Below are 12,900 nucleotides of genomic sequence, written 5' to 3'. Positions count from 1 at the left end.
ATATAATGAGAACTCATATAATGAGGAATATTTCTAATAACAAAAACAATTAATTCTCCTTACAAAAATTGTTGAAATAGCCAGGTCTTCATAGCTTTTCTAAAACTCATATAGGAAACATATTTCTAATGACAGAAGGGAGGCTATTCAATGACTCTGGAGCTACACCTGAGAAAGCTCTTTTCTTTATTATGGCTTAAACGACAAACAGTCAATGAAGGTAATGCCAAAAAGAGTTCTCTCGCAGATTTTAAACATCTAGAGGGTTTATACACATTCACCAATCTGGTCAAATATGCAGGCCACAGACCATATAAAATTTTGAAAAAGACATTATTTTGAATTCAGTTCTGTCTCAAATAGGCAGCCAATACGAATCCTGTAAAAACAGTGTTGCATAATCAGATCTACTACCTTTCAGACGCAGTTTGGCAGACACACTCTGTAATACTTGCAATCTATGCAATTGCTTTGCAGAAATCACTATTTATTTATTTATTAGGATTTATGTACCGCCTTTTTCAAGGAATTCACTCAAGGCGGTGTACAGTAATAAACGAATATTACAACAATCAAGAGTTGTGAGGAGAACTGTTTAGATAATCACCTGAAAATAACCTGTCTCCAAAAAATGTCCATTTGCGCTCTTCTGAGTATACACAGTTCACTCCCGCTTCTCCTGGTTACTATCACAAATGTGGGCAGCTTCTGAGTTCATGAGCCTCTAGCAAACATTTTATTTGGTAGTTCTCACTACTAAGGAATGCCAATAGTGACTAGAGTAGTCTTGTAACCTTAATAGATCTTACAACTTCTACATCAGGTTAGACTTTCTTGCCTAGCAATTATTTCAGTGTATGTTTTGGTTGGACTGTAATGTAAAATATTCTTTCTACATTGATGCCTTGTCCTGATTGATCAAGGCTCTCACTCTGCTAATCTCAAATATTTTGTAGCCCATCCTTTGACAACAGTGAACTTTAGTTTTCATTTTTTTTAAATAGAAAAGCATACATGTATATGATGTCTGTGTATCTATATGTGTAATATGTTAACATTGTAAGTAGCATACTGTGAGAGAAGATCCACCAGCAAGCGGAAAACTCAAGCACCCCACGGTAAAAACAATAATTGGTAAAAAGTGGGAGTACGACCAAGGATACCAGAAACTGGAAGATGTTCTTAAATAAAATACTTTATTAAAGGTTTGAAGACTCGACACGTCGTGTTTCGGCCGTCAGGCCTGCATCAGGAGTCTATAAAAAGTACATTTATATATGATATGTGTGATAAAAAAACAGAACAGAAAAAATTTTTTATCTACAGAAAAAGTTAAAACAATAAATGTAATAAATTATATGAACTCATAGACTTTAAAAGTATATATGTGGCAATTTTGTAAAATAATATAAAAATAATAATAATGATTAAAAATACATACATATAATGTATATGATGTCTGTGTATCTATATGTGTAATATGTTAACATTGTAAGTAGCATACTGTGCCATACTTTGTACCATTTTTAATATTTTTACTGCTGTATTTATCTATTGCCTATGCTTAGCTTATTCTTGCTGTACACTGCCTTGGATGAACATCTTCAAAAAGGCAGTAAATAAATAAATCCAAATAAAGAAATGAATGAATGAAAAGAAGCCTAAGCTCCTGATGCTGAGCGAGTACTTCACAAATTGTGCTGTGTTGCATTTATTTATTTTTTCTTTTCAAGGACAATTTATTTTTATCAGGCACAACTGGTTCAGGGAGCAATCGTGCTGTGCTTTGGCAGAGAAAAGTGTGACAACTGGATAAAGTCCCTTCCTTATGTTCTGATGTCTTTGATCCTATCTCTAGGGTATTCAAGCACAGACGGTGGCGAACTTCTTCCTTGCCTTTGAAACTCAGCTGTCTATAATTCCTGTTATCAACAAGGTACGTGTTTTGAAACTCACTGTTTTATGTTCTCTAGTCAATATTCAGCTCATGGTGGTTAGCATTAAACGCTTGCCTTCGAGTTAATGTAGACCTAGATATTCAGTGTCGGGCCATATCTACCTGCTGGTGTTGAATATCTGTGTCTTCAACAGCCACCCAAATTATCTGGGTACCACTGATATTCAGTGCCGGTATCCAGATAGCTATTGAGGTAGGTTGCAACCGCTATTTATGCTGAATATTGGTGATGCCCAGATAGCTTAGACTCTGTCCTCAACACTGCCTGTATAATGATGGGGTGACTTGACAAGATATTCAGTGGTACTGTCTGGTTAAGTGCTGCTGAATGTCTGACCAGAACCTGTTCAGCAGGAGTTAACTGGGCAGGAGCTGCTACTGCTTGATTTACTTCCTCTGAACATGGTGTATGGTCCAGAGATTATCTGATATGTCTTTTTATTCCCCCAGTTTTATTTCTCCCTATGCTCAAATTGGTGTAAAGAACATTGTGTGAAATCTACTGTGATCAAATTCTGTATTGCATTATTTAGTAAATAATTGTGAAAATGCTGCTTGTGTGAATTGGCAAAGTTGAGGGAGTGTGGTGTAGGTGGAAAGTAACACCAGTACAACAAAAGGGAAAGCCTTCCTACGGCTGGATTCTAGATGCATGGTAGTTGGTGTCACTTGTGAGTTTAAGATCTTATCTCTTACAGTCACTGATACATAACAAACCACCAACAAACTTGTATGACTGCAGTGGAAATGGCACTGAGACCTGTCTCTCTGGTGTGGTGTGGAGAGAGCAGGTACAGTTCATATGGACTTAATCCCATGATGGCCAGAGTAGCTCAGACAACTCTTGAGTATTCCTTTGATTCACTCCCTTCCAAGTAGCCCTTCTTGAGTGTTTCCTGTACAGAACCTCCTTGAAGCATCCCTGGGACTTTTCCTTAAGTTCTTTTTTCCTTCTGACCCACAGAGTACGTTGGAACAAGCAGCTTTGTTTTATTTTGTGGTTTTTTTTGTTGTTGTTTAGTTATAACGTTTACAACATTAATTTATTTAGATTTTGCTCCCACCTTTTCAGTAGTAGCTCAAGGTGAGTTACATTCTGGTACACTGGGTAACGTATCATCAAATATAGGTCTATATTTTAGCTTTCTGTTCAAGACTAAGGCAAAAAAGAGTTAACATCACTCCATCTCAAGAGGGAAATTAACATTAAATCCCTGGTGCACAAAAGTTTCTGAGGAGAAGACGGAGCAAGAAAAAAATAGAGAATTATTATAATAGAAGAAATACAATTCCAGGAATTGGAAGCAAGTTTTTACTCCTAGCAATCTGATCCCACAGGCAGTAAATTCGGCTGCAACTGTTTTAAGACACTCCTTTCATTAGATTCTGTCACAGGTCTAAGGGGCTCCTTATACTGGCTAAGGTAAAAAGTAGCCTTAGTGAGCTCTTGCTCAGCTTTTTCCCGTGCACTAAGGCCATTCTTACTGCAGCTGCAAAATGGCTGTCCCTTGTCAGCACTCCAGACCGGTCCAAACACTGACGCTTGGGTTATGCTTACCTACCAGCAGATGGAGACTGAGACACAATTTCTGACCTCTGTATAATGACACTGTGCCCACCCTCAGCCAGCCAGTATGTTCTTAGTCTGCAGCAGATGGTAGTTGAGCAGCCTGTGCAGTCTGCAGCTGGTCTGGTAGGCCCTTAGGGTTTGGGGGATTCCTTCTGTTTTCTATCTTCCATACAAAGAATTAAAAAAAAAAAAATTAGTGGGAAAGGAGTTTTGCAGTCTGGAGTGATTGGTCTGCAGAGGCCACTGTAACCCTTGAGGTGCACACCCGGATGACTGGGTCCCTCTTCTTCTTTCCTCCCCTCCCCCCCCCCAACGGTCTGCCAAGAGGATATTATGCCTCAGCCCTGTTACTGGATGGGTGCTTTGAGATCTCTCTTACACTGAGCAGCGATTGGGGGGGAGGTGGGAAGGGGAGATTTTCCTTCTGTTTCTGGTAACCTCCATGCACTGTGCACATTGAGTTTGGCCTGCGGTGCCTACTTTGTTGTGCTGTGCGGTGAGTCCTCCTTATCTCAGTGTCAGCAGTTGGGGGGGGGGGGGGGAGGCATTCTGGTGTGCTGCTGCTGTGTGGGCATCATGGCAGTGTGGTTACACTACTCTCGGGTATGTGAGCACCGAGGCTCTAGGCGCCACGTGCAAGTTGTGTGGAGAGCTGAAGTTGCCGGGATGAAAAGGAAAACAAGTGGAGGCCAGCTATATGAGAATCCCTACTATTTATATTTGTATAGATTTGGACTATTTTTCAGGGTTCTCTCTCTTGTTTATTGGTGTAGTTCACATACTAATGTTGCCATTCGTGCATGGTCATTAAAAAAAATAAAATACTGCGCAAGCACTTACCGCCACCCATTTTGTAGGCAATAAGGCCTCACCTGGTAGTCCTGCACAAGCCAGTTAGCATGCGCTAATGTGGATGGTTAGCACTGGAACGCCCACTCTCTGCCCTCCTGATACACCCCCTCCAAAATTGATCACACTTTATCATGACATGCATTTTGGGCACGTGCTTTTCAATTTTGTTTTCGTAATGTTGACCCAAATATCCTTTTGAACAAATGCTCAGCATAGCTGGTTGTCCTTCACAACATGCTATTCAATTAGGGGTGGGCAACAATGAAAAATTTTAATCAAAATTAATTGTGGTATTATAAATGTTAATCACATGATTTGTCACACCTCTGAACTGAATAGCTTGGTACTGGTAAATTCCCACTGTTTCGAAACTTTTTGAACCTGCTGAATATAATGAAAAGTTGCATACATGCATACAGCGCTGTGTACGTCTAGTAGCGCTTTAGAAATAAGTAGTAGTAAGTAGTACTTCCATCCTACAGTACATTGCTCCCCCTCCCCTCCATACAGGTATGTACCTTTCTCCTCTCCTGCTGCATCCTTCCCCTTCAGCTCCCTTTCTGCTGTTAAACTTGTTACATGTCACACAGGCACCCATTTCTCTCCTGTCCTGCTGCTGACTGCCCCCAGTGAAGCAAGTCCATCCCCCCCACATTTATCTTAAACATTTATCTGGCTATTCAGGGGGTCTCCAGAGATTTGACCAAAGTTCAATGAGCAGTATGGGCTGTTAATCACACTAAGGTAATCTAATACTGCAAAAACTGAAAAACAGCCAAACCCAATCTCAAAGGGTCAAATGTAGTGAATATACACTAATAAATGAAAAATGGGAAATACCCTCAGAAACCAAGGTCACTGCCAAGGTCTAACCATCAAGACATTTCAAACTGGTGACTTTCAATGGGGCCCAGATCGTTTCGCCCACCTCAGGGCTTCGTCAGGAACCACTCAACTTTAGCATAATTGTTGGGGTATAAATTTCTAGCTATCCAAACTTCATTGGCTCGTTGAAAGTCACCAGTTTGAAGTGTGGGGCATTCAGCCAGCAATGAGACAGCTAAGTTTGTTTATTTAAGTAATGCTGCTGCTTGGAGTTTTTTTGTGCTAGTAATGGTTTCATTGTGAATTAATTCTATTGACAAGATATGGGAAAATATACCCCATGAAAGAGATAAAATCACAGGCACACAAATCTTATATAGATATCAGTGTCTTGATGGTCAGACCTTGGCAGTGACCTTGGTTTCTGAGGGTATTTCCCATTTGTCATTTATTAGTGTATATTCACTACATTTGACCCTTTGAGATTGGGTTTGGCTGTTTTTCAGTTTTTGCAGTATTAGGTCTCCAGAGATTCCCACATGCTACTTGCAACTGATGTTGATGCCTTCCTTCTGCTATGTTATGCCAAGGTGAAATAGGATAGGCAGGGGAGAGATAGTAATGCTGGGCACCAGACAGGAGTTAAAATTTTTGATCATGATTAAAAATTGTAGTCGTACTTAAAATTTAAAAAAATTAATCACATTAATAGTGCACTAAATGCCCACCCCTAATTTTATTGAACTTGTAGCATGTAGCTTTCCAACACAGCAAGGATGGGTCTTCTCGAGGTATTAGTTTCACCCCTGAGTACAGGAAAGAAACATTATTGTCTGTGAAAGAGCAGTAACCACAGGAATGATGCTGACACTCTTAACTTGCTTTTAGACTTGTAAGTCTAGAGATTTTTAATTTAATGAGCTGTAGCCTTTCTGCTTAACGTATGTTCAGCCACCTCTAGGGCATTTAGTGGCTATCATGCCAATTAATTTGCTGTCTATGAAGGTGCCATGTTGGATTCTTAATTTGTATTATAGATTGACTTGAAGAATGCTGATCCTGAAAGGGTTGAGAAGCAGATTGAAAAGATGTTTGATATTCCAAATGAGGAATGTATTAGGGTAAGATCATCAGTTTCCTTTTTTCTATTGTAAGAGCACAAGAGCTTTACTGTTGCTTATTCTAGTGCTTCTAACTCAAACAACCTTTCCCCCACCGCCATCCAAACCATTCAGGTGATGGGTGTTCTGAGTGTTTATCCACAGCATCTGAAATTTTACCCCTTTTATGCTGTCCAGCTCAATAGTATGTAAATTGACCTGTAGTTGTTACAACTTGGTCCACTTGCTGAATCTACCTGGACTGATTCTGAGTGATTAGTATTTTAGTATTATCAGAAAACTCTCCTTCCAATTTTAGGTGTGGTGGTTATGGTATGGTTTTCCTGATGATAAGAAGCCAGGCAAAACTTAATGATTGCAAATTTGGATTTGAATACTAAAAGCTGTACAAATTTTCTGGTCGATGGAGCTATCTACTTACTGTTCCTGAATGTAACTCACCTTCAGCTTCCAATGCAAAGCTGTATACTAAATCTAATAAAATAATCTGCTGGTAGGAAAGGTACAACATTCTTTTCAGCAGAATTGTTTCAAAAAAAGTGGTAGTAATCCGAGACCTGTAAAAGGAGAAACTTCTGCAAGGCACAGCCACAGTGAAGCTGATTCCACTGGAAAAAAAAAAGGGAACTTGCACACTCTTGGGCTTTGCATTGAAAAAACTTTTACTCCTGGTGCAGTAAACTAATGGTTTGCAAATTAGTGCAGCATTATTTATTTATTTATTATATTTGTATCCCGCACTTTCCCACTAAAAGCAGGCTCAATGCGGCTTACATAGTAATAGGTAACAGAATGTTGTTATGTAAAGTAGGAAATTAAGTATAACATAATAGAAGGATGGATGGGTAGGTAGGTAGAGACAGGTGATAGAGAAAGGAGGGTAAGGTGGGAGATAGATTCTGGATCAATGTCGTTTTCTCTTCAGTATATGTAAGGTAGATGGGTTCATGAGATTAAATATGCACAGGTCTAAAAATGGTGCAAACCACCACGGTTTTCTTTTTTCGCCTGTCCTGTCAATACATCAGGCAATCCTCCTGTTCTGTATTCGTGGATTGGCTCAGGCGCTGGCAGAAGGAGAAAAAAAACTCTGCCTCCCTTTAGGCTATCTGTTCAGGCCACCCAGTACAGGAAGGCCCTCGAACAGGGAGCCTCTGATGTTGCTGTATTAACCACCACCACCCTCTCCGCACCTCAGTATTTACCTGGAAACAGGGAAATGCCCATAAGAACATAAGAATTGCCATACTGGGTAAGACCAATAGTCCATCTAGTCCAGTATCCAGTAGCCTTCTTCTGTTGACATCAGGTAAATAAGAGAGGAGAGAAAGCTAAAGCAAGGATTGGTAGAGGGAACAGGAAGGCTGCAGAGGAAAGGAGAGGTAGAAGTGTCTAGTAGCAAAATATTTTAGAGGTAGAGAAGAAGGTGCAGGGGCAGAAAGTGATGCTCAATGGCCAAAGAATAGTTGCAGAAGGAGGCATTTTGTAGAAAGGAATGCTAAGGTTGCAGAGAGGGTACAAGGAAAGACAGATAAAAAAAATTGTGGAGAAAGAGGGAAAAAAGGGAGCAGAGCTAGTTTGGGCAAAGAACTCAGGAAAAGGTAAGCAAGGAGAGAGTGACAGGACACATTAAAACAAGGATAGACCAAATGTTCTAGAGAAAATGAAATAAAGAAGGGATTACAAAATTTTAGAGAGGGAAAAAACACAGTATCCTGCTATATAAATGAGTTTGCTACACAATTATGGAATTACGGAGAGTGGGCCAAGATTATGTCGGACCAGTACATAAGTACATAAGTAGTGCCATACTGGGAAAGACCAAAGGTCCATCTAGCCCAGCATCCTGTCACCGACAGTGGCCAATCCAGGTCAAGGGCACCTGGCACGCTCCCCAAACGTAAAAACATTCCAGACAAGTTATACCTAAAAATGCGGAATTTTTCCAAGTCCATTTAATAGCGGTCTATGGACTTGTCCTTTAGGAATCTATCTAACCCCTTTTTAAACTCCGTCAAGCTAACCGCCCGTACCACGTTCTCCGGCAACGAATTCCAGAGTCTAATTACACGTTGGGTGAAGAAAAATTTTCTCCGATTCGTTTTAAATTTACCACACTGTAGCTTCAACTCATGCCCTCTAGTCCTAGTATTTTTGGATAGCGTGAACAGTCGCTTCACATCCACCCGATCCATTCCACTCATTATTTTATACACTTCTATCATATCTCCCCTCTGTGTTCCCTCTGTGTTCTTGGATATTATCAAAGACGGCTACAAATTAGAGTTCTCCTCTCAAATTGCAGGTTTTTTTCTTGGAATCCCTGTTCAAGACCTTGCATAAAAGAGCTACTGTGCTTTTCACTCTACAATCTGTTTGAGATTTGGGAGCAGTTGTGCTGGTTTAGCAACACGATCAAAGGCAATGTCATTACTCCATGTATTTTGTGGTGCCCAAAAAGGGAGGAACTTTTCAGCCGATACTCGACCTCAAGAAGCTCAACAAGTGATAGTGACAAGGGAAGGGCTGGGGAGCACATTGTCTCCGTCACACTGCTCAAGGTCTTTGGACATCGGCAGAGTCACTGGCCCATCAACCTTCTGGAGCTTCAGGCAGTTTAGATGGCTTTTCATGCCTTTCAATCCATGTTCAGAGGGAACACAGAATAAGTCCTTTCAGACAATGTGATGGTGGTAGCCTGTGTAAACAGACAGGGTGGCACTTGCAGTTCTCAGCTGGCGCTGGAGATGTGTCTCATGATGTAATGGATGGAGGCCCATGTGCCAGTGCCAGGGCTTTCAGCAGCTCACATTGCCGGGAGGTTGAATGTCCAAGCGGACTATTTGAGCAGAAATCTTTTGGGGCCAGGGGAATGGGAGTTTTCGGTAAAAGCCTTTCATTTAATTACTCAACATTGGGTAGTTCTGTGATTAGACTTATTTATTTAAACATTTATAACCCGCCTATTAACTAGTAGGGTTACAAGTAATACATACATATTCATGAAAATCGCATACATACACATTTGTAATCATCATATAGTTAAAAAAAACACTATTACATCATTTTCATTAAAAAATAAATAAGCATTTAAATCCCTGAATATACAAATGTTGGGCACTTTCAACTCTTTCTTAAAAACATAACATCTAAATCCCCAAATATGCCTTTGCAAGTAACAATGTATTCAACTGTTTCTTAAAGACATCAAGATCCTGCAATAAATGAAGCCTCAATGGCAAATCATTCCACCCAATAGGGCTGGCATAAGTGAGAGCCACTTTCGTAGTCACCAAAAAATATACCAACTTCAATGATGGAATAATCAGTTGTTGCAAGTTCACTGAACACAATGCTCAAGTAGGCATATAAAACTGCAGTGTTTTTTTAAAAATAAGCAGGCACTGACTCTTATAATGCCTTAATAAAAACCAGTAGCAACAATTTAAAATGAACTCTACAAGCAACTGGTAACCATTGAAGCGCCTTCATCGCTCTTGTAACAGATTCAAAACAACTTGAACCACAGATCATATGAACTGCTGCATGCTGCACAACTTGTAACGCATGCAGCCTCACTTCCGATATCCCTAAAAACACTGTTACAGTAATCCATCTTTGCAAGCACTAGACTCTGTACGACAATCTGAAAATCATACTTTGATAAAAAAGGTTTCAATTTACTCAAAACTTTAACTGGAAAAAAACACATCTGGACCAATCTAGATACCTGTGCTTGCATTGTTAGCTGTGAATCAATAATAACATCCAAACTCATGATCTGATTTTTAATGGGTATCTGCGTCCCTTCAAACACAATAGGAACTTCTCACCACAATACCAAGTTTCCTCGGTTTCTCAGCAGAAAGAGAGTTCAGAGGGGATAGATGCTGTCTTTCAGATTTGGCTGGACACGAAGTTGTTATATATGTCTTCCCTCCTTAGCCAATGATAGGGAGAATTCTTCACAGGATCGTACTTCTTCCTGGGAAAGTCATTCTCATTGCTCCAGATTGGCCCAGAAGACCTTGGTATGTGGATATGATTCAGCTCCTCCTAGACAAACCAGTTCAGCTTCCCCTACTTTCAGATGTGCTGTCTTGGGCCCTTGATGGAGGATCCATTCCCCTTTGGTCATACGGCTGGCCTGGTGCTCTGAATATGGACAACCAATGTTGATGATATCATATTGTCTACGCATTGCCATTTTGTGGAGCATGCATCTGTTAGAAGCAGTGGTAGATTACTCCACCCTTATTTTTGCACACTGTAAAACATAAGTGTATTTCTTCTAGTTGTATTTATTATGATTATTATTATTATTTGTTACATTTGTATCCCACATTTTCCCACTAATTTGCAGGCTCAATGTGGCTTACATAGTACCGTAGAGGCGTTCGCCATCTCCGGCAGGGAAACAAATACAAAGAGTTGTTATGGTCGAAGAAGATTCATGTGTTATAGAAATTTGTCTTATAGAGTTTGCCTATTCAGTTTTTCAATAATAGATTCATTTATCTCCAAACCCCCAAAAATATTTGTTTTTTTTTTCTTTTTGTTTTTTTTTCATGAAACTGTGAAACTGTTTCTTTACAGATTTCTGCCAAATTAGGAACAAATGTTGAAAAAGTTCTCCAGGAAGTCATTTCAAGAATTCCTCCGTGAGTTTGCATTATATTATAATTCCATTTGACTTCATTTTTTTTTTTAACTTTTACACTACAAGAGCTATCTTATGAACAACTATAATGTGTTCAATCTTTTTTTTTCTGGGGATTTGTATTTAGGGGTTGGCAAAATAGAAGTGAGTTTGGAGGACAGAGCTGCAAACTTGAAAACACTTAGTTGGTTTACTCTGTCCATCATAGGACACCCACAGTTGTGCATAGAAGACACACTAATCTGTGCACAAAGCCTTCCATGCTTTTATTACATTGGCCCTACAGTAAGTAGTAATGGTGCTTATTTTCAAAGCACTTTGTAAGTCTCTGTGCTTTGAAAATGAGCCTCAGTATATCTAAAATATATGTAGATGTTGATGTCTGCCTGTATATATGTCTATGTTAACGCATAGACGTGTGTATATTACAGTTGTATGCAAATGTTTAGGCACATCTGATCTCTGATCAATAAACCCCTAAGGGAATAGAAGCTGATACAAGATTTGTGTGGTACTAAGGTAAACATTATTCGCTGATCTTAACAGATAATAATACAATAGTGAATATGACACATGCAAAAGCTTTAGTAACCCTTCAGCTGATTCATTATTACTTATTAAGGTTGTTACTATAGCACAAAAAGTTTGGTGACGTGTTATGCCTTTGATTAGTCAAGTGAAGCCAGTTGCACTCTGATCTTTCTAATCTCTCAAACTGTGATTGTTCTGTCTGCTCTCAATAACCATATCTGAAGAAAGTTGATTCTTAAAAAGAAGGGGAAGGCTATAAAATGTGTAAATGATTTCAGCTATCAAATTTCAGCCACTATTGTTTGGAAGTGGAAGTTACATGGAACTGTAGAAGTCAAGGGAAGATATGGAAGCCAAAAAATACCCTCAAACAAAATCTAACTACCTAGATTGGTCATGTCTCTAATCATAATCCACAGTTCACTGCAAACAGCCTGCTGGAAAGTGTAACCGATTGGAGTAGCTATCCACAGGTCTACAACATTTATTATACAGTAAAGATCTGCATAAGAGAGTTATCAGAAAGAAACCTTTTCTGCATCCTCATCACAAGTCACCATCTAAAGTATGCAAAAGAAACCCCCAATAAAGTTTAACCTGAAACTTCTTAGAATAAAATCCTTTGGACTGATGAAGCAAAAATTGAATAGCTGGACCCAAGTCACACAGGAATATGTGTAGAAAAAAAAGGTAAAACCTTTAAGAAAGATGACCTAGCTACAAGGGTGGATCTACTGTGCTTTGGGTTGTTTGGGACATTGTGTGGGTGGAAGTACGGATTTAGTTAAATATCTATATATGCTTGAAATTAATGTTGCACAGTCCAGTGAAGAAATTGTAGCTGAAAAAAGGTTGGTTATTTCATCAAGTTAAAAATTTGACACGCACTTGAAAATCAAATGTGAAGTGCATAAGGGAAAGAAAGAGGAAGATTTTAGAATGGGTTTCACTGTCCCCAAATTTGAATATTATTGAAAGTCTATGGGGAGAGATCTCAAACATGCAATAAATTCATGGAGATCTAAGAATATTTCTGATCTAGAAACCTTCTGGAAGGAAAAGTAGGGAAAACTTTCAAAGCAAACATAGAAAGGTTCTTGGCTGGCTACAGAAAACATTTGGGAGCTGTTATATCTGCCAATGGCAAGTACTGACTGAAAGTGTCCAGACTTCTGTACCTGCTATGTTGTTGTTGTTGTTGTTGTTATTATTAATAATTACCTTTTATAGTATTTTCATTCTATAAAATACTGCAAATAGACAATAATTATGTATTAAAAATTGCAAAAAGAGGTAATTTCATGGTGTTGAGGATTTTTTTTACTTCTGTTCACTTATTTATTTTATTTATTTGTTAACAATATTTTATTATACCACTTTTCCT

General features: G+C 39.1%; 1 protein-coding gene across 1 annotated transcript in view; it reads left to right on the top strand.

Annotated features, from left to right (window-relative positions):
* Positions 1-12,900, top strand: part of GUF1 (GUF1 homolog, GTPase) — a 127,481-nt gene that overhangs the window by 30,727 nt on the left and 83,854 nt on the right. Inside the window, exons 6-8 of the mRNA XM_030191345.1 lie at positions 1,859-1,936; positions 6,242-6,325; positions 10,922-10,986. Of these exons, the coding sequence (XP_030047205.1) occupies positions 1,859-1,936; positions 6,242-6,325; positions 10,922-10,986 (227 nt within the window). The remainder of the gene's footprint in view (positions 1-1,858; positions 1,937-6,241; positions 6,326-10,921; positions 10,987-12,900) is intronic.

This window comes from Microcaecilia unicolor, chromosome 2, assembly GCF_901765095.1.
Source record: "Microcaecilia unicolor chromosome 2, aMicUni1.1, whole genome shotgun sequence".
Lineage (NCBI taxonomy): Eukaryota > Metazoa > Chordata > Amphibia > Gymnophiona > Siphonopidae > Microcaecilia > Microcaecilia unicolor.
The sequence above is the reverse complement of the archived record's forward strand: the minus strand, read 5'-3'. Positions and strand labels throughout refer to the sequence as shown.